The 22,619-nt window shown below is 41.4% G+C and overlaps 1 protein-coding gene across 3 annotated transcripts in view; it reads left to right on the top strand.

The window, feature by feature from the left end:
* The first annotated feature begins 2,889 nt into the window (after positions 1-2,889).
* The window catches only part of Ndrg3 (NDRG family member 3), a 65,445-nt gene continuing 45,715 nt past the window's right edge, over positions 2,890-22,619 (top strand). For 2 of the 3 annotated variants that reach the window (XM_036184020.1, XM_036184022.1), the window contains exons 1-2: positions 2,890-2,970; positions 22,299-22,400. In XM_036184020.1, the coding sequence (XP_036039913.1) occupies positions 22,344-22,400 (57 nt within the window). In that variant the 5' untranslated portion in view covers positions 2,890-2,970; positions 22,299-22,343. The remainder of the gene's footprint in view (positions 2,971-22,298; positions 22,401-22,619) is intronic. The other variant, XM_036184023.1, reaches the window with a different exon arrangement.

A 22,619-nucleotide genomic window follows, 5' to 3' on the forward strand; every position in this document is an offset into this window, starting at 1 on the left:
CTCTGCCTCTGAAATGCTAGGATTAAAGGCATGTGTGCCACCATTTTCTGGCCTCTATATCTAGTGGCTGTTCTGTTCTCTGACCCCAGATAAGTTTATTAGGATACACAATATTTTGGGGAACACAATATCACTACAGGTAGTGAGGGTAAGCCAGCACTAGTTCAGTACTTAGTAACTGTTAACAATTAAATATAAATCATATAATAAAAGGTTGTCAGTTTTGCCTTCATTCAGATTTGTTTGGGAATAATGCCTGATTAATAACAATGAGAATCTCAGAGTTTGGGGCCAACCTGGTCTACATAGTGAGTTCTAGGATGGCTCAGACTACATGGAGAGACCTTATCTCAAGAAACAAAGTGTGGTTGAATTTGTTCTCTTCAAGAATAATGATCTTTATTTAGTTAATTATACTTACTTTTAATAAGATAATAGGTTAATAAGCTCTTAAGAGAGATTGGCTGCATAGCAAATTCTAGGCTAGTATAGTATCTTGGAGTTAACATTCCTGTGATAAAACATCATGACCAAAATCAACTTGGAGAAAGAGGTTTGTTTTGTTTTACACTTTTAGGTAACAGTTTATCACTGAGGGAAGATGGCAGGAACTGTTAGTAAGCCATCGAGCTGTGGTTCTCAGCCTTCCTAGTGCTGTGACCCTTCAACGCAGTTCCTTGTGTTGTAGTGACCCCAACCATAAAATTATTTTGTTGCTTCTTATAACTAACTTTGCTATGTTATGAATCATAATGTAAATATCTGATATGCAACCCACAGGTTGAGAAGTGCTGTCTACCAGCTTGCTCTCTGATGGCTTGCTCAGCCTGCTTTGTTAAACCATCTGGGACTGCCTGCTCACAGTAAGCTGGGCCCTCCCTCATCAGTCAGTCAAGAAAATACACCACACCAGCCAATTTGGGGGGGGGGGGGAGAAAAACATAAATCAGCTGCGCAGTGGTGGCACACGCTTTTAATCCCAGCACTCGGGAGGCCGAGCTAGGCGGATCTCTGCGAGTTCCAGGAGAGGTGCAAAGCTACACAGAGACACCCTGTCTTGAAAAAAACAACAAAACAACAACAAAAAAACAAACAAGTAAAAGAAAAACATAATCAGGTACATTCCTTCCTTCTCTCCTCACCTGTAGCCATCCTGATTGAAGTTAGATGGAATCTCACTGTCACTTGGATTTGCATTTCCCTGATGGCTAAAGATATCAAATATTTTTTTATTACCAAAAAAAAAAAAAAAAAAAAAACAAACCCAAAAAGACCTTTGCGTTTCCATGAGAACAGAAGTTAACCATGTAACACGTTACTCTGACTGGTTTCAACAGGGTGAGATTTGTCCATGGTTGAGCTGCAAGCGACCAATTAAATGAAGGCTCCATGCCCCAAGTGTTCTCCGGTAGTCACAGTAAGGAAATCTGCTTGCATACAGTGTTGCATGAACCGCCCTGCTGGCTGAAGTACCTCAGGGATGAAGTCAGCATACCCGTAGGCTGAAGAGGGGGCATACTCTGCACTATACATACGTGTCTCAGTGTGGTTTGACTGGCCTCAAAGATCATATACTGGAAGCTTGGGCCACAGTTGGCAGTGAGGTGGCTGAGGCCCAGTGCAAGGTGATTAGGAGGTCAATGCTTGTCTTCCAGAGTTAGTTCTTGTGAGACCAAGCTCCAAGGACAAGAATGGAATGGCTCATGTCTGTAACCCTTGCACTCAGAAGGCTGAGGCAGGGGGATCGCCATTAAGTTCAAGGCTACACAGACTTCCAGGACAGCCTGAGCTAGTTTAAGACTGTCAGCATGCCTGGGTTTTGACTCTCTCTTGCTTCCTGTCACATGTGCTCACTCCTGCATGTTCTCCTACCAGCTGAGAGCTCATATTTTGAGTCACAGGCAGGAGGCAAAGTGAACTAATTGGGAATGATGTGGGCTTTTGAAACTTCCAAGCTGCAATGACACACCTCCATCAAGGCCATACCCCCTAATCCTTCCCAAACAGTTCTACCAACTGAGGACCAAGTGTTCAAATATATGAGCCATGAGGCCCTCAGGAGGCTAAATTTGGGGGTTGGCATCTCAGGTCTTCATCCTCCTAGGCAGTAAAAGAAATAAAAAAAACCTCTTTTCTTGGTAAAGGAAAAAGAAAGAAAAAGAAAATATACTACACAGGCCAATTTGGTGGGGGATTTTCTCAACTGAGATTCTCTCTCCCAAATGACACCCAACTTTATGTCAAGTTGACATAAAAGCGGCCAGCACATTTTGATTCTGGTCTGGAGAAATAGCTTAGTGGCAAGAATGCATACTGTTCCTATAGAGGATGGAGTTCACATCAAGTCCCCATATTTGATGGCCCACAAAGTTCTCTAACTCCAGCTCTAGGGGAAATCTGCAACCTCTGACCTACTTGGGTACCTGCTACATTCATGCACATCATCACGTACATATAATTAACAATGAAAAATCTTTGTTTAGTCATTAACTTAGAGTAACCATCTCTTCATACTCAAGCAAATGATATGGCTGCCATTTGTTAAGAGGCGAAAGAGGACTAGGAATTTGAACTCTTGAGACTCATTCCAGCGCATGAGTGCCAGATGATCTTGCATGTAGCTCTAAATCTTGTTAAAACAAGTATGTCATGGCCCTTAAAGGCTTACTAATAATTTAACCAAGAGGAATAGATCGACGGCACCAGATTGAGCTTTTCACATCTCAGGGCAGTTCTGAGCCACAGCCTCTGAGGCCTCAAGAAGAAAAACTACAGACAAGATGGCGCTGCTAGGCTCTCCGGGCCTGGCCACCATCTTTCCTGTAGTTCCCAGCGTAAGCGAGCGCGTTGCGCATGCGTAAACCCCCGGCTCCCTCAGCGCGCGTGCGCAGCGCAGCGCCTCCCCCGTCCCTCGTTCCTGCCGCTGCCGCTGCAGCTGCTGTTGACTGACGGCCCGCGGTAGCGCTTCAGGTGAGTGAGCGCCTCTGCCACAGCGGGCGGAGGGCGCGCGGCGCGGCACACCCGGGTGTCGCTCCCTGGGGTGCCGCGGACGGACGCCCACACGGCAGAACCCAGGTCCTCGCGGTCGGCCTCCTCCGAGCCCCCGGCGCGTTGCGCGTTCAGCCCGGCCTCCCGCGCCGGCACCTGGCCCGCGGGGGACAGCGTGTGCCCCGCCGGGGTCGAGCCTCTCTCCCGAGGCCTGCACCCTCCGTCGCAGGGACCCTCTGAGGGTGTCACCGTCGTCCCGGCTCCCACGGCGCAGCTCGGAGCTCCTAGATCTGAGCATCCCCTACCCCGCCGCCCCTCACAGCCCAGAGTTTTGACAGGGGCCTTGACGCGCCTTCGGTGGGTTCCGTCCCAAAGCCTCAGAGGTCTCCCTCTCTCCTGGGACCCATGACCCCGGTTTGCATAAAGCCCACTTTGTAGTCAAGAAAACTGAGGCACTGGGAGGTGAAATGCCGAGTCCAAGGTCATGGGACCGACAAGTGACACGGCCAGCGCTCTAACTCAGAGGCTTTGGGGCTTTCACGGCCAGAGCTGCTGGAATTTGATCTTGTATCTTTAAATATTTTGGAAATACACTTGTCATTTATAGAGTTGCTTTTAGACGTCGTAAAAGTGGGCTACGAATAGAATTTGTCAGTACGATGGAAGAGCTGTTGTGATAACAATTGCCATGTTAATATGAGCTGGCTCTCTCCCAGATACTCGCCTTGTGCCAGTGTCTTGCTAAGCGTTTTATTAAAATTGTTTCACCTTTGTACCTCACTGCTTTCCCATCCAGTGCTTCCTCCCTTCTTTTCTTTGAAGATTTTTTCTCCCTCCCTGTCACAGGTAGACTGGGAGTCTTGGCTTAAGCAGGGAGGCCCTCCCCTGGTGGTTCCCTGACAGAACTCAGTAAGCTTTGCTTACATCCACCTCACACTCCCACCCCCCCCTAAACCCCCCCCCCCCCCCAAGGTATATAACTAGCCTTCCTTTTCTAGCTGCCAGGACTAGGCAATAGAACAGGGCTGGTTGGACTTGTGGAGGTGACAGAGCAGATTTAGCCAGTACTCACCTCCTTGGGGGACTTTCTGGCTCTGCTCCAGAACATTTTCAGGCTTTAAGATAAAAAGGGAAAGCATTGACGGGGTGATGTGGAATCTAAGACACCTCCTTTGATTTGAGCCCCAAATGAACAACTATAAAAATGTGTTGATTTTTGCCCCCAAAATAACTAGCTCAAACTGTCTTTTCCTTCCTTAGCAAATCCTCCTCCACACTTTAAAGGCTCCACAAAATGTTCACCTTCCTTATAAAGCCTTCCCTGCTTAATCTTCCCAACCAGAGTTAAATAATACACTACAGGCTGCAGGCCTGTGTCTTACCTTCAGGACTGTTATCCCCTCAGGGTCAGGCATCGTCTTTGCACTTGCTCCTAGTAGACCCTTGGTAAATCCTTACTCAAAGGGTGATGTTTTCTTGTCCTTCTGTTAGTCCTCTTGTCCTTCAGGCTCACTTTGCTGTCATCCCTCTCTTTAGATTTATCTTCTGATCATCTCCACTCATCCTTAGTCTACCCTTTTGTTTTTGAAAGTTTGCAGATAATGGTCTTGCATCTAGAAGTCTCCCCTTCCGTGGAGCCGGTATATGCTTCGCTAGCCTACAGAGGAGTTTTTCTTTTTGTGGCAGTAGGAGTGCCCAAGGCTTATGACATTTTAGTCTGTACTGAAGTTTGTGTGAGATGCATTTTTTCATTCTTTTGCTTTGTGTGGCTTATTACCCCAGGTGACACGAGAGTGATCATAGTTTTTATTGTATATCAATACATGGTATTTATAATAAAAATTAATAATATTCACAAGGCCCTTTTGGAGACAGCAGATATGTGCATAGGTTTTCTTCATAAATGAGCTGCTGCTGCTTTTGTTTAGTTTTTAGATTTATTTATCTATTTGTTCCTGTGTCTGTGCATATATTAGATCACATGTGCCCCACAGCATGCATATGGGGTCAGAGGACAATTTTGGAGAGTCAATTCCTCTTCTACTGTGCAGGTCCTTGGGAATGAACTCAGGTCATCAGGATTGGGGGAAAGTGCCTTTACCAGCTGAGCCATTTTGCCAGCCCAATTATTTTATTTTTTTTAAGCAGAGCCTCACTTTGTAGGCCAGTCTAGCCTCAAACTCTTGATCTTTTGACCTCAACCTCTGGAATACTGGAATTACAGGCACATGCCACCAAACTTTACTTAATAAAGTTCCTTTAAAATTTTTAAATTTATTTATTGGGGGGCACAATGCTATGCTGTGCATGTAGAAGTCATAGGACAACTTTGTCTATACTTCAGGGATTGAATTCAGGGTGCCAAGCAAGCATCTTTACTAATAAAACACCCTGAAACTTCTTAAAGAGTTATTTGAAATGATTTCCTGATATTACAGTGAATTATTATTATATAGAAGGTATATTAATGAGTATTGTAGAAGATTCAGAATTGAATAAAAAATGATTCCTTTTTAAGCAGTTTACTAGCTGACTAGGGAATACTGTTTTAACTGTGACATATCTAAACACTGCCACATTAGGTTACAAGCAAAGCAATATGAGAATATAAGGAAATGATAGTCCAATGTGGGAATTATTAGTTGTTTTGTTTTGTTTTGTTTTGTTTGAGAAGGGGTCTCTTATATCCCAGGCTGTCCTTAACTCCTGATCCTCATGCTTCTATCTAAGTGCTGGGGCTACTGGCATGTGCCACCACCCCCAGTTTGGAAAATACCATAAAATTATATTCAATCTGAAAACAAGCATTGATCTTACTTTCTCTCTTTGGTAGACAGTATCCTAAGAACTGAATTTGTCCAAGGTTATAGAACTGAGACTACAGCTTGACATTCCAGACTTTTTATTTATTAAGGGTTTGCCAGGGCAGAGAGGATAGCTCAGTGGTAGAGAACATGACTAGTATGTGTGAGGCCTTGGAAATCATTCCCAGAATTTTTTTTTTTTTTAAGTTACCAATGTTTCTTCTTTGTGTGAAGACTCTTAAAAATTCTGGGCCAGGCGGTAGTGGTGCATGCCTTTAATCCCAGCACTCGGGAGGCAGAGCCAGGCAGATCTTTGTGAGTTCGAGGCTAGCCTGGGCTACAGAGTGAGATCCAGGAAAGGCGCAAAGCTACACAGAGAAACCCTGTCTCGAAAAACCAAAAAAAAAAAAAAAATTCTGGGTATATGTTTAGATAAAGAGGTAGAGGAGATAAATACACTTATGGCTATAAGGAGCATCTGGTCTATTAGGGAGATAGCTGTTCTGGACACTGAGGACAGTGTATAGATAATGTCAAGGTAGATTAGGTGTGGTGTGGGACCTGGAGAAGAGGTTAGGAATAGTATACACAACATCAGAGAGTCGGGGGAAGAATTAAGAGTTTCAGAGTTTAGCTGGGCGGTGGTGGCGCACGCCTTTAATCCCAGCACTCAGGAGGCAGAGGTAGGCAGATCTCTGTGAGTTCAAGGCCAGCCTGGTCTACAGAGTGAGTTCTAGGAAAGGCGCCAAAGCTACACAGAGAAACCCTGTCTCAAAAAAAAAAAAAAAAAAAAGATTTTCAGAGCTTGACAGATTGATAGTGTCAGAATTGAAAGGGCAAGGAAAGCATTTTGAAGTTTGGGTGACAAAACTGAGACAAGATAGCAGTGTCTGTCATGGTTAAAGGGTGGGGAAAAAAACCCCGACTTGATTGTGTTAGAACTGTAGTTCTTTTTTTATTTTTATTTTTTTCTGGAGCTGAGGACCGAACCCAGGACCTTGCGCTTGCTAGGCAAGCGCTCTACCACTGAGCTAAATCCCCAACCCCTAGAACTGTAGTTCTTAACCTCTCCTGTGCATCAGTCAACTAGACAGCTCATTAGCACATTGCTTCTCTTGCCTCCAGAGGTTCTGTTTTTGTTTTTTTGTTTGTTTGTTTGTTTTGTTTTTGTTTTTTGGTTTTTCGAGACAGAGTTTCTCTGTAGCTTTGGAGGCTGTACTGGAACTTGCTTTGTAGACCAGGCTGGCCTCAAACTCACAGATATCCACCTGCCTCTGCCTCCCGAGTACTGGGATTACAGGCGTGCGCCACCACCGCCTGGCCTACCTCCAGAGTTTCTGATTCAGTAGGTTTTAACAGGGGCCTGAGAATTGGGTTCTAACACATTCCCAATCATGTTAATTCTCCTAGTCTGAGGGCCACACTTTGAAACCCACTGGATGAGAATATTGAAAAGCTAGTCAGAAAATGTCAAAGAGCTTGTTCCAGAGGAGAGAGAGAAGAGGGCGTGGGGCAGAAGGAATGAGGGAGGGAGGGAATGAGGGAAGGAGAGACTGAGAGACTGACTAAGTGTGTTACTGGCATGGGTCAGTTCTGGAAAAATACATATGACACCATAATAGTCACTTCAAAAAATGGGATATGGGAGCCTGAGGAATTAGTTTTGAAATTTATACCTTTGTAAGTTATTTTTATAGTGTGCACATATTGCTTTTATATTTTAAAAAGGAAAGGAAATGAAACCTTCTTGAAGATTGATATTAAAATATTTATGGATTTTAAAAAGAGCTCAATAAAGTGATCTAGTCATACTACAAACATTTTTAGTGCCTGCTGTATGACAGATGCTGGTAGCTTCTGGAAATACAAATTGTTTGCTGAAGCATCGAGTCTGGTGATAGGGCTCTGCAAATAACAACTCCAGTTAGTATCACAGTGAGCTCCCTAGGAGTAGGGATCAGGGCCTTGCTGAAAATAGGCACTTGATAAATGAATGGATGATTGAATCCAGGTAAGAAATAAGGACCATAGGAAAGAAAAGACCAAATGGAAGGTTTGTTTTTACTTTTGTTTTTGTTTGTTTGTTTGTTTGTTTGCTGGGTTGCAAGGGCGGGGAATGGGGTATGTGTGTGGGGGGGAGGGTAGTGATAAGCCTGGATAAGCAATATGAAAGGAAACAGTTCACCAGGAAGTACTCTAGGAGGTACAAGAATTTAAGGTATTCTTGGCTACATAGCAAGTTTGAGGCCAGCCTGGATTACAGAAGACCATCTCAGAAAGGAGTGCCAGGGAGGAGAGGGGCTCTCTGAAGTTCAAAGATTAATAATACTGCAAGTTTAATGCTGAAAAGGTGTTATCCTGAGAAATTCCCATTCCACTTACGAGGCTGCTTGAGAACAGCTTGCCAAGATTGAGAACACAAATTTATAGGTTTCAGGGTTTCCTTTGGTAAATGAAAAAAAACTTTAGTTATAGTGCTAACTCTATTGTATTTATAACTATAACCTATAATTTTGTCATTACTTTCCTCTCATATTCACATAAAATTAACTGATATATTAAGGACATTTTAAATAGAAGAATGAATTGCTTTGAATTGGGTATGTAACTAAGTAGTAGAGCTAATGCTTAATATACCCCAGGCTCTAGGGTTTGATTCCCAGCTTCCCTTCACTAGAATGGTATTCTTTTTTGAAAAAAAAAAAAAAAAAATCCTATGTTTCTTATAATTAACCCAAGAGGGCTTGACACATTATCAGTCCTAAGTAAATATTGTTGTTGCTGGCTGTAGGGGTGCACAGTGAAGGAGGTGTGCCTTCTTTGCATGCTGGGTTGCATTCATGTAAACATTAATTATGGTACTGAGCATGCTATGCTATTAAACCTAATGTGGGGCTGTGTAGTGTAGAGCTGTTGGTCTCCTTGACTATTTATGTGTAGGAGTTACTTTTTGTCTTTCCAGAGACTGAATTTAGTAAATTAATATTAGTTTCCTGGGGCTGACAAAGTAGCTTAATAGGTCAAATCTCTTGCTGGAGAATGGAGTTTGGTCCCTGGATCCCATATAATGGTGAAAGGAAAAACTGACTCCATAAAGTTGTCTTCTGACCTCCATGTGCTTGCTGTCTCCACACCCATCATACACACACATACACACTTGTAATTTTTGTTGTTTGTTTGTTTTTGTTTTGAGACAGGGTTTCTCTGTGTAGCTTTGGCTGGATCTCGCTCTAGCCGAGGCTGGCCTCGAACTCACAGAGATCTGCCCTGCCTCTGCCCCCTAAGTGCTGGGATTAAAGGCCTGGTCCACCAACACCCAGCTTTGTAAAAATTTTTTAAAATATATTAATTCCTTAAGTATAGGGGTGGCTTCTACCAAGCTTTGACTATGTTATTTTTATCAACTAATGCCCATAGTATACAGTCTGAATTTTTCAGTTGGTTGATCAAGATTCAGTTCCAAATACAGCATTCTTTATACTTCATCTCTTGACTCATTAAAACCTTTTGTTATATATTTTGTAGTATCTTTTTTTTTTTTTTTTTTTTTTGAGACAGGGTTGCTCTGTAACTTTGGAGCCTATCCTGGCACTTGCTTTGTAGACCAGGCTCGTCTCAAACTCACAGTCACCTGCCTCTGTCTCCCAAGTGCTGGTATTAAGGGAATGTACCAACACAGCCTGGCTATTTGTAGTATCTTTAAGGTAGATGCTGTTTTGACTTTTAGGGAAATAGCTGTCATCTGGGGAAACTATCAGTGTGATGGCTTACAAACTTATAAATCTAATAAATTAGGATAAGGAAACCCTATGTAGATCATAAACGTACTATGAAATTGCTTCCTAATTCTAATTGTAATTTAAGATTTGAAATCATATCAACTTCCCATTAATTCATAATTGTGGTAATTTTTCAAGAAACAGCATTTGTTTAAAAAACAGACAGATTACTAGAAGTGACAGTTTTATTGGTTTATTCTTACAGTACTTCTACATTTTATACCTTAGGTTTCAGTTCATCATTAAAAAGTGAATGAGCCTCATGGTAAAGCTCACTACTAGAGTCCTTGTCTAGCATGCATGAGGACCTAATTTTGATACCCAGTTTCAAAAAAGAAAAAGTGAGTGCTTTCATAAAATTATGAGATCTTAGCAGCAAGACCATTGTACATTAATTTTTAAAACTTGGCAGGGAGAAGAGGGAGATTAGATTATTGTCTCTCTTCCTGGACTTGAGAAGCTCGGGGTGGGGTGGGGGCCGAGGTCCTCCCAACAGTCTTCAGCCTTGAAGGATGCTGCTGTGTTGAAATGGTGTCAACCTGTGTTGACCGTAACATAACTTGGGTCCTTAGATGTCCCACAAGTAGATTGCTTTTCCAGTAACCCCAGGTAGCTGTTAGTCTCTTCCTTGTAATAATAGTCAAAGTTTGTATATTGCTTTTCTGTTTTCAAAACTTGCTGATCATGAAATTCCTAATAGACTTTAGAAATGTCTTAGTTACTTTTCTGTAGTGGGTAGCCATCCGAGCCTTGGCCTGGAAGTTCCAACCCCCATTGAGGCTTTGGTAATGGTCACGCCCACAAGGTGGGGCTGAGGGAGGAAGCTGAAGACCCAGGATGGAGAGCAGAGGTCTCTCTTGGTTCTAGGACCCTGGACACTGGAGGTAGACTAAGCAGAATTCTCCAGAGAACACCGCCGGACTGTGCCATACCTTTGCCAGACGCTACAACCTATCCCTTCATTTGTAAGTTACCCCACAAAATAAACCTCCTTTTTAACTACGTGGAGTGGCCATAATAATTTCACCAATACTTTTCTATTGCTATGATAAGATAACATGAACAAGTCAACTTATAAAAGAAAGAGTTTATTTGGGGCTTATTCTAGAGGGTTAGAGTCTGTGACCATCATGGCAGGGGCAAGGTAGCAGTCAGGCAGACATGGTGCTCGACCAACAGCTGAGAGCTCATATTTTGAGTCACAGCCAGGAGGCAAAGTGAACTAATTGGGAATGATGTGGGCTTTTGAAACTTCCAAGCTGCAATGACACACCTCCATCAAGGCCATACCCCCTAATCCTTCCCAAACAGTTCTACCAACTGAGGACCAAGTGTTCAAATATATGAACCAATGGGGGCTATTTTCATTCAACCCATCACAGAAACGAAACCTGAAAAAATGAAGAATTAACGAGCAGTTGGCACCAGAAATAATTGTTAATAGAGACTTGTCCAAGATTTGGATGCAGAATGCTAAAGTTCAAATCCTTGCTCTGCTGCTTGCTAACTGTGTGGCTTTTGGAAAATTATAAAGTCAAGCTATGCCTCAGTTTCTTCATCTGTGAAAGGGGGAGGATTACACTGCCTCGCTTTTAAGTATTGGAACATAACATAAAATAATGAATGGATAAAATGCTTGTCCTGGTACCTGACATAGGGTAAGCACTCAGTAACTGTGGCAGGTATGAACATGAAGTACTGCTGTTAGGGTTCTTGTTTGTCATTTACCACATTCACACTGTAGAAAGGAACAAATTGTTTTCATGGATTCTGCCTTCATCTGGTAAGAACCCGGAGCTCTTCCAAACTCTGTACCAGGGCCTTGCCAGCAGTAGCTTCCCCAGTGTCTTGAGCTGCGTCCTTCAAGAGTGGAAGGCAGAAGGGGATGCTTCTGGTGCCAGAATTGCTTTAGACAAGCCTTGTGTTAGAAGACTCTGTTAGTTGGGAGTCTGTAATTAACAAGATCTCTCTATGGGGATTGCTTTGTTCTAGCAGTTATCTGTACCAAGACCCTGGAATGAATAAAATGAACACATAGGACAGACTTGGATTTCCAATTTGGCAGTCTCTGCAAATCTATTTACCATCTGCTGCCAAAACCCAAGAAAGATATAGCAAAAGGTGTCTCTCTCTCTCTCTCTCTCTCTCTCTCTCTCTCTCTCTCTGTGTGTGTGTGTGTGTGTGTGTGTTGTAAGGTGTGTGGTTATACCTTATCCAGGGCCAAGGAGAAGCAAGGGAATTTCCTGTTAGATGAAGATCTATGAGTATATCTCAACAGCTGCCTTTGACCCTCACTCCCCTCTTTTGCTTATGTAGGGAGGGGGTAGCATCTGAAACTATTTCTTCCTGTAAAGAGAAATACAGATTTTCATTTGTGCAGGGAAAAAAATCTGTGAGCTATATTTTAAAAGGTCTATTTGTTCCGTGGAGTTGGTTTGTTTATTTGGCTTTCCAGGCTGTCTCTTGAGATCCTTTGCTTTATAAAGGGCCCCCAGGGGACAGCAGTGAAACCAACATCCATTACCCTAGATGCTTGGGAGGATGCTTAAGTCAATGGTTTTATGATTAGATTAATTCAGGCTTTAAGCCTGACAAAACTTAAGAGCCAAGTCATCACATAATTGTGTTTCTTATAGATGGAAGTATGGAATGTAGCCCAGTGTCCTCGAATATCTTCCAGAATCTGGGCTTGGTGTCCAAACAGTGGTCTTAGCCCCATACACATTCAGGTGTATGGATTTAGTCAAATCATTTTAATTTTCTTTCTCTTCCTTATTGGAGGAAAGGGACACTGTTGAAGACCAGTGCTTCTTCGCCTTAGTTGCATTTAACAACCCATGGACCTTTAAAAACAATGCCTAAGTTGTGCCCCAACCCGTTAAAATGATCTTTAGGATTGAGGCCTTGTATTGATATTCTTTAAAGCTCCTAGATCTAATTGTAGCTAAGAAAACTGTAGACAAGATGAGCAGGGATTTTGTTGCTTTTAATTTAAATGTTTTAATTTGTGAGAATTTCATATACGACTACTGTATTTATATAATGTCCGCCTCTCTTTTTCCTCCAGCTCCTCCTGTGTCTTCCTCCAACTCCTTCTCAAATTTACAACCTCTTCTATTATTATTATTTAAACTTCTGTAAATATACAGCATATGACCTAGTTGGTCCATTTAGTGTTGTCCATATGTATATGGGCTTAGGGCTGACTATTTTAGATTGGGTAACTTATCAGGGAGTTTGTCCCTAGAGAAAGTTGATTGTCCCTCTCTCAGCAGCCATTTATTTCCTGTAACTCTTCATCTAGTGTGGGTCTTCTAAGATTTCCCCCCTCTACATTAACATGTCAGCTGGTGTTGTCATTATGTAGGCTTTGTTTAGGCAACCATATTATTGAGATTTCATGGGTACACCTTTTCCATCTAGAAGATACTATCTGGCAGCAGATATCCTGGTCATCTGACTTTTAGTCTTTCTGCCCCCTCTTTGGTAATGTGGTGTAGGAGTTGCATTGTAGATGTATTGGTTGGAGTTGAGCATCACACAGTCGGTTGTTCTCTGCTTTTTGTCCAGTTGTGAATTGATTTATTTGGTTTTGTTTGTTTTCTGAGACAGAGTTTCACAGAATAGACCGTGCTGGCCTTGTACTTACAGATTTACCTGCCTCTGCTGGGATTAAAGGCATGTGTCTCTACACCTACCATATTTCCTTTGTTCCTTTCCTTCCCTAAAAAAGAAGGAGGAGGAGGAGGGGGAGGAGGAGGAGGAGGAGGAGGAGGAGGAGGAGGAGGAGGAGGAGGAGGAGGAGGAGAAGAAGAAGATTATTATTATTATTTATTTAGGGAACTGAAGGGATACCTCAGTGGTTATGCTGCTCTTTTTTTTTTTTTTTTTTAAAGATTTATTTATTTATTACAAATACAGTGTTCTGTCTACAAGCCAGAAGAGGGCACCAGATCTCATTACAGATGGTTGTGAGCCACCATGTGGTTGCTGGGAATTGAACTCAGGACCTCTGGAAGAGCAGACAGTGCTCTTAACCTCTGAAAGGACCTCTGAGTTCCATTCACCGAACCCACACCAGGCAGCTCACAACTGCCTGGAACTCAGTTTCTGGAGATCCATTGTTCTCTTCTGGCTTCCACAGGCACCTGCAAGTACATGAGCATACTAACACATACATAAACATAAATAAAAGTAAAATGTTGAAAAAATAAAAATACTTTAAAAATTTTTTTTACTTAAAAATAAAAAGGTTTTATTTTATGTATTTGAGTGTTTTGTTTACATGTATGTATATTTACATGTATGTATATGTACTCTCTGACATCAGAGAGAGCTAGATTTATTGAAACTAGAGTTAGGGACCATTGTAAGCTGCTGTGCAGGTACTGGGAATTAAACTGGGGTCCTATGAAGGAGCAGCCAGTGCTCTTAACCACTAAGCCCAATGGTTGTGGATTTCTATAACAGTTTCCATCTTTTCTATCTGCTGCTGCAAAAAAAAGCTTTGATTAGGGATGAGAGCTATACTTACTTGTGTTTTTTTGACTGGGGAGTTGAGCCCATTAATATATAAAGTTATTATTGAAAGATGTATGTTATTGCTGTTATTCTGTTGTTTGGTTTGCTTGGGTTTTGCTGTTTTTGTTCTTAATTCCTATATTGTATTTCAGTACTCGTACCTTCATTTGTTTTCCTTCTATGGTCTCTTGGCTGTGCTTATTTCTCTCTTCTTCAGTCTGAAGTAATGCTTCTGGTATCCTCTGTAGAGCTGGTGTGGTGAACATGAATTCTTTCAGCCTGTTTGTATCATGGAAAGTTTTTCTTTTTCCTTCAATTACAGTGGCTAGATTTTCTGGGTGCAGTAGTCTAGGTTGGCGTCTGTGGTCTTTTAGAATTTAAATCACGTTGTTCTAGGCTCTTCTGGCTTTTAAAGTCTCTACTGAGAAATCAACTGTTGTTTTAGTGGGTTTGCTTTCATATATAACTTGTGTTTTTTCTCTTGTAGCTTTCAATACTCTGTCTTTGCTTTGTTTATTTAGTGTTTTAACTATAATATGCTGTGGGGAATTTCTCTTTTTACTTTCATCTATGGTGTTGGCTTCTTATAGGTCTTTCCTTTATTAGGAGAGGTTTTCCTCTCATCCTGTTGAAGATCTGGTCTATGCCATTGACCTGAGGTTCTTTTCCTTCTTCTGTGTCTATAACCCAAAGATCTTTTCATAGTGTTAAAAAGTTCCTGCATGTTTCTCCCATGTTTTGTTTTCATATTATTTGTTTGAATGGTCTAATTCCTCTACTTTATCTTCAAGTCCTGATAATTCTGTCTTCTCCTACATCCATCCTACTGATAAGGCTTCCCCTGAGTTTTCTAATTGAACTATTGAGTTTTTCAGTTCCATCTTATTTCAGCTTAAGTTCTCTTCAGCATGTCTATCTCTTTACTGAATTCAGTTTTCAGATCCTGAATTGTCTTCATCACTTCATTCAGCCTTACACTTGTGTTTTCTTGGTTGTCACTAAGAGTTCACTGAGGCGTTTGCTCATGTCCTCTTTAAACTCCTTAAATTTTTTTGGTCATGTTCATGATTGTTCTTTTGAATTTTTGAGTCCTAGGGTTGTACGTAATTTTCATTGGAGAACATTTCTACAAGAGTAGTGGGTTTGGGGTTGGGGGAGACATTATCTTGGCCTTTCATATTGTTTAAGTTTTTTGTCATGTGACGTGGGCATTTGGACTTCTTTTACTGGTTGTGTCTGCTGTGAGAGTCTAGCCTGCCTCAGGCTGGCTGATGTAGGGCCTGCATGATTAGAGGTAGGCCTTAGGACTCTAGAGATGGCATTGAGGGCTCAAGTTGTTTCTTCTTTGTCTTTGTCTTCTGGTTTTTGTTCTATGGTTGTTTCTTGTTTGTTTTAAGACAGAGGTTCACCATGTAGTTGTGGCTAGCTTGGAACTCTCTCTATAAAAAAGATGGTATCAAACTGACATCACCTGCCTCTCCCTTGCAAGTGGTGAGATGAAAGGCTTGTCCACATCTGGCAAAGATAACCAAGTTTCAAACATCTGATAAAGCTAAGCTTCTGTATCATTCTCCCTAGAAACCACCAGTGTCGTCCATAGAATATAAAGTGGTCTGTGTCCTTTGTTCCGACTCAGTTTCCTTTGTAGCTTGTCTTCTCTCAGTGGTCATCCATTTTTCCTTGCCTTGAGTGTTCTCACTTGGAATGGCTGCTCCTGCATTCCAATTATTCAAGCATATCCTTTCAAATTTATCATTCTCACCTCCTTTGGGAATATCTTGGCCATCGTAGCCTGGGGAAGCTTCTTTTAGCTCTAATGCTATGTTCCAAACACTAGATGGACTGTAAGACAACCCAAGCGACCCCCTTTCTTCTTGGTAAGGTGGAACACATATAGAAATACCACTGCTGAAACTTGCATACCCTTAAACATGTATGTCATGTCACATGTTGTTGGGTACTCTTTATATGTTCTATTTTGTGAGTTACTTGATGGATAGACCTTTTCTAGCGTTCCTCTTCAGCCTAGTAGGAGCTCTCAGCTCTTGCCAAAGTGGAGCCTTTTCCAGAAGATCTGTGCTCTCTCATCCCCTTGTCTTTAAGGAACTTTTTTTCCCCCCAAGACAGAGTTTCTTTGTGTGCCTTTTACTGTCCTGGAACTTGATCTGTAAACCAGGCTGGCCTTGAACTCACAGAGATCCACCTGCCTCTGCCTCTTGAGTGTTGGGATTAAAGGCATTTACCACATTTAAATGTACTTGAAAGTACAGATATTACTTTCTTTATGAAACTTTCTCAGCAACTACAACCTGTATTTTGTCTTAAACCTTTGTAATTTAAGGTAGTTTTCTTTCTTTTTCTTTGTTTGTTTTTTTGATGTAGGGATTCTCTGTGTAGCCCTGGCTGCCCTACAACTCGATCTATAGACCAGGCTGACTCTAAGATTTGCCCAATTTTATCTCCTGATTGCTGGGATTAAAGTGTGTGCTGCCACCACTCTGCTAAGGTAGTTTTCTTTTTCTTTCTCTTTTTTTTTTTTTTTTGAGCCGAGGATTGAACCCAGGGCCTTGTGCTTGCTAGGCAAGCGCTCTACCACTGAGCTATATCCCCAACCCAGTTTTCTTAACTGATGTTTATACCTTACAGAGATTATTTGCATGAAACAGGCTTTGGTGGTTAAGTTATTGGGGGATGGTGCTGTTGCCATCTATTTGTAAATGTCTAGGATATTCCTAAACATGGCAATGGGTAAACACATCCCCCAACACTGTCTTTGTCGATGATGATCAGTGAGGCAGTGTGAGAGACTGGGCATAAAGTTAGTGTTTGCACTTAGAAAACTTGAGTTTCAATTCCAGCTGTGCCATTTCATTAGTAGTAGTAGTTTAGTTGGTCTGTTAGTCTTTTTTTATATATAAACATGACCTTTTTATAATTTAACTTTTTTTTAATGTGTATTTGTGTGAAGGTGTCAGATCTCCTGGAACTGGAGTTATAGACAGTTATGAGCTGCCATTTGGGTGCTGGGAATTGAACTTGGGTCCTCTGGAAGAGCAACCAGTACTCTTAACCATTGAGCTATCTCTCCAACCCCGTTTGTCTTCTTAAGCCTCAGTTTTTTCATCTTTGTAATAGCAGTGATGCCAGTACCTCTATTTTTCATTGTGATAATCCAGTGAGCTTTTGGGGAGAGAGAGAGAATGAATACCTATGAGTCTGCATGCTGTCCCAGTGTTCTGGCTAATCCTCTGGATGCTTCCTGCCTCTTTTAGTTGTAACTGCTTCAGGACTAGCTGCAGCTGACTCCTTCCAGCTCATTCTCCCTATTGTGCCTCGTGTTTGCTCCCTTCATTCTGTTTTGGTAATCTGTCTGCAATCTTGCCAAAACCAAAAGTGATTGACTTTGCCCCTAGAATACAAATGAGTATCTTGGTGACAGTATGTCCATACAGAGCCAAAGATAACAAATTACTTTGGTCATAGGAGAATGCTATGAAATAAGACAGTACTTTATTACTGCTTTAAAAAGTGTTTTTAAGGGCTGGAAATTTCACAGCACAGACTCCCATGTTCCTTTGAGTTAGACCAAATGTACCTGCCTGCTGATTTGCTAGGTAACCTTTACCAAGTTCTTGATTCATACTAGGTTGCTAATTGGTTGACCTCTTAGAATTACAGTAAAATATGAATTATAAGGCGAGAATTCACCCTGAGGAAAATATGAAGTACTACATTTATGGAGAATTCAGAATGTGAGTCCTGTCCAGGACCCAAAAAGATCATTCTGCCCAACTTCTTTCTTTTACAAATAGAGAAACTGAGGCCTAGACAGGAAAAAATGCTTTGCCCAGTGTCACTCAGCCAATTAGGGTCCTGCCTAGGTCTGAAGTACACCCCTGATGTCCTTATGGACACAATAAGTGTCCAGTATCTCCAGGCTTCTACTTTCTGAGTGGACAAAGGCTTGCATTTTGCATCTCTGGACTGACTTTCTTTCTTTCTTTCTTTTTTTTTTTCTTTTTTTCTTTTTTTCTTTTTTTTTTTTTTTTTTTTTTTTTTTTTTTTTTGAGACAGGGTTTCTCTGTGTAGCTTTGGAGCCTGTCCTGGATCTCACTTTGTAGACCAGGCTGGACTTGAACTCACAAAGACTGTTGCCTTTTAGCTGGGTTCCTAAAAATCGTTCTTTCTGGCGTATTCTCCTTCTAGTTGATCTGGTCTATTGAGTATATTCTTCTTGGAAGATGGCAGAATGACAATAATACTGTCTCTGCTCATCTCACTATCTCTAGTAAAGATGCTGTCAGTGATCACTCCTTCAATCCACCCTCTCATCTCAGGTGATCTCAGTCCTTAGTGCTGGATCCTATGCTAGACTGTTCTCCCTCAAAACTAATAAAAAGTCCCAGGAGAGTGTACGTTGAAGGTTGAAGCACACAATTTTAACAAGTGAAAAGTAGCCCTTGTTTCTAAAACTGGCTACAAGAAATAGCTGGAATTTAATTCCCCTCTTCTTATTTTATATTCTCCTTGCCCTGAATTAGCTACTGAAAGAGTGAGTTCTTATCCTCGTGTGATGACTCAAACCTCCATTTCCAAGGGGTCTGAGTCATTGTTGATATGTATAGGATTGCTTTAGGCTTCCATCAACTTTACCTCAAGGAGTGCCATCATGTGGGTGGAGAGGAAGGAACTGATCCAGGTTCCCATAACCAGCTGGTGGGGCTTGGTATAGACATTATTATATAGTGTTATATTATATAGAAAGAAAGAAAAAAATCATTTCCTTATCCCTTACACATAGAATTTCCGAAAACTGGTCCAAGCCTAAGTTTCTTGCTTATAAAGTAAATGAAAATATCTCCCTGGGAAGACTGATGTGAAAGTTAACCATGAGATGCTTAGAGAACTCTGGGCATGCAATTGGTGCCTACTTTTGCCCCTTTCCTTTTCCTTCAGTTGAAGGGTACCTGGGTTTTATCACTCTTCTTATTTCCTTTCTAAACTAGTGAAGAGGGCAAACATTTGTAGCTTATGAAATCTTTACCAGCCTTTTGAAAATATGCCAACCTTTTTGTGCCAGGATGGGACCTGGCAACAGATGCCGGAACTGCAGGCCACAGATCCCCAGGAGGGAGCCAGTCTGTGTAGCTGAGGGATATGGAGATGGAGTTTTCCACCATGTGATCTTACTTTTCTTATAGATATTATAAAACTGCTCACTGGCAAGGGCCCAAGATGGCAGAACTAAGAAAAAAGAATTCACTAGGTCCCTTCATATGTGGAAGGTGAATGCTCCTATCTTCTTGGCAGTTTCTAAATAACCCTGAGCAACTCCAGCAGTCCTTCCTTAGTCTGCCCAGCTAGGGGGACAGTCTTCTGTAGTTTACATCTAAGTGTACTGGCGCAGACATCTCATTTTCTTCTGTTGTAGAAGCAGGAGATGGCCAGGCATGGTGACACTTGCTTGTAATCCCACCACTTAATATCAGAAGGATGAATAATTCAAGGACAGTCGCAGATACATATCAAGTTTGGGGCTAGCCTGGACTATATGGAACCCTGCCTTAGAAAACAAACAAAAAATGCAGGGGAGCAGTAAGCGGATGTCTTGATTTTGAACCTGAGGTTCCCTGACAGGCCCACCCACCCACAATGAAGTTTGTGCCGCTTTATTGCGAGTGAATTGAACTAGGAAATAAAGCAGGTGGTATGGAAAACACAATGTCAGGAAATCACCATTTTACATGGGAAAAAAAGAACATCATGGGGACAAACTAAAATTGGTGTTTATTTTGAGACAGGTTCTTCCTGTGGAGCCCAGGATGGCATCAAACTTTCGGTCCCCTGTCTCTGCCTTGCCAGTGGTAGTAAAAGGTTTATCCTTAGATGGAGAAACTGTCAGTAAAGTATCTTTATATTATTGTTATTTTCAATTGGTCTGAATGGTCATATAAAGTCCAAATGAAAAGCAGCCACAGTTTATTGTATGATTAATAAACAAAAATTGAGTCTCAAAAAAACAAAACAAAAACAAAAATTGAGTAAATTTCAGGCCTTTTTTTTTTTTTTTTCCAGAGCTAGAGATTAAACCCAGGGCCACATGTGTGCTAGAAAAGTAGCTATACCTTCTGAGCTTTGAGTTTCTACTTGTTTCTTAGGCTAGTGATATGTAGAACAATGCCTCTTGTCATGCTGGATAGAGGCAGCAATCCTCATCACCAGTCATGTGAGCATGGGGAACAGCAGCAGATACACTGCAGTGTACTGCATTGCTAAGCTGTGATGTTTAGTAGGAGAGCTGTATTCAATCATTTTGTCTAATTTCAGTTCACAGTGGGTTTAATCAGATCCAATTTCATCATGGGTCCAGCATCTGCAGCACACCAATCTCTTCTGAGGCCTTCTTAATTCTCACCAATTAGAAGCAATTGTTTCCACTTGGAACTCTGTCTCTTATTTTTATTTATCATTTTATAAACCATTGTCATCTCTGTTCTTTTATCCTCTTCTGATCTTTCCCAGTGTTTTGCACAGTAGGTCCCCAGTAAGTGATGTTGAGTAGCTACATCCCAAACTCATTGAATTAGCATTTTTGCTGACTTGATAGTTCCAGGGACAAGAGAGAAGGGAGAAAGTCTAGAGCTTTGAAGTCAGGGTGGGAATCATGTGCCTGCAGTATCCAGTGTTTAGTCTACCCATGACTGTATGGTGGGGTGAAGGAAAGCTTTCTGGTTAGCTACCTTATCTCCCTCTAGGTGGCTTCCTTTCTTTGAATTCCACAATTTGTTCCCTTTACTGGTTACCTATTGCTATATAACATATCACTTCAAAACAAAATTATTTATTATTTTTTATAGTTTCTGTGAGTCAGAAACACAGAAACAGGCTTGGCAGAGCAGTTCTGGACAATGTCTCATGTGGTTGCTGTCAGATGTTTCTCTGGCTTAAACATCTAAATTCTTTACTAGGGCTTAAGGATTCATTTGCAAGATCATTCACATGGCTAGCAGGTTAGTACTGATGTGTTAATCCCTTCCACATGGACCTCCAGAGGTCTGTGTATGCCCTCACAACATACTAGTTTTCTCTCTTGGCAATAGAAGCTCAACATCACAGAAACTACAATGCCCATGTAATAGAACTCTAAAAAGTCACATTTTATTATGTACTTCTCTCATATTCTATGAGTAATGAAGGTCATTCCTAATTTATTTGGGTGGAAGATTATAAGTGAGTGTGAATATCAAGAATCAGGGATAATGGAACTCATAGAAGGCCATCTCAGAAGTCAGCTACCATCCTATCCATGCTGCAATTCCTTGGTAAATAGCTGTTTATTTATTTCCTCTTTATTGCCATTGTCATTATTAATTCAGGGTCCTATTCTACATCATTAACTTTGAGTTGTTAACCTTCCTTAACCCACTCTCTACATGGTTGCTTCCAGAGCATAGTTTGAGAATGTTGTTTTCTTCCCCATCTTTAGGAACCAAGATATATACTGTGTGAGTGCAAAGTCTACTGTATTTGTTGTTTCTTCATTAAAATATCACCACAGACTTAGTAATCTAAAGCAACACACCTTTATTATCTCAAGGCATCATGGATCCTTTGTAAGGCTTCAAATAAGGTGTCAGTTTGGTTTACCTCTCAGCTAAATCTCCATTGGGGAAGAATCTGTTTCCAGAGTCATGTGTTGTTGGCAGTATTCAGTTTCTTGTAGACATACTGAACCTAGGGTCTCAGTTTCTGTCTTTTTTTTCCCCTCCTTGCTGGCTTAAGGGAAGCTGAGCTTAGTTCCCTGCCTCATGGCCATCTTATAGTATGTCAGTTGGCTCAACAAAGCTAACAGGGCAGATTATCTTTCAGCAAGACAGATAGATGTTAAGATATTTTGTGATGTAACCCTTAAAAGTATTCATGTACATTCTATTACATTTCCCTCATTCTGTTAGTCAAAAGCAAGGTACAGATCCTCCCCACATTAGGGTTGGGGAGGGGAGATAGGAAGCTGTGGAAAGGTATGAATACCAGAGGAAAAGAATAACATAGTCCATTTGAGAGTCTGTCTGCCTCCACTATGTGTCTGCTGCACCCTGTGCAGTACATGATATACATAGAGCAAATTCCAGTATCTGAATGAATGATGTTATGTTTCCAGCACCAGCTTGAGCATCTGTCTTCTCTTCCATCTCTTCTGTTTCAGAGTTACTGGTTCATTCTTGAGACTTATCTACTCTAAGCCATCCTCATGGATGAACTTCAGGATGTTCAACTCACAGAGATCAAACCGCTTCTAAATGATAAGGTAAAGACTGTTTGCTTTAGCTAAAATATATACAGATGGTTTTCTTCTGCTATAATTAATTTCTTATATCATCAGAATACTAGGTAAAATATTAGCTTGATTTTTAATGCCTGGAGACTAGAGGGCGGAGCTAGCCAGTAGTTAACCAAAGAGGCCAGGCAGTGGTGGCACACACCTTTAATCCTGGCACTTGGGAGGAGAAAGCAGGAAAATCAGGAG

The sequence above is a fragment of the Onychomys torridus genome, chromosome 4, assembly GCF_903995425.1.
Source record: "Onychomys torridus chromosome 4, mOncTor1.1, whole genome shotgun sequence".
NCBI classification, from domain to species: domain Eukaryota; kingdom Metazoa; phylum Chordata; class Mammalia; order Rodentia; family Cricetidae; genus Onychomys; species Onychomys torridus.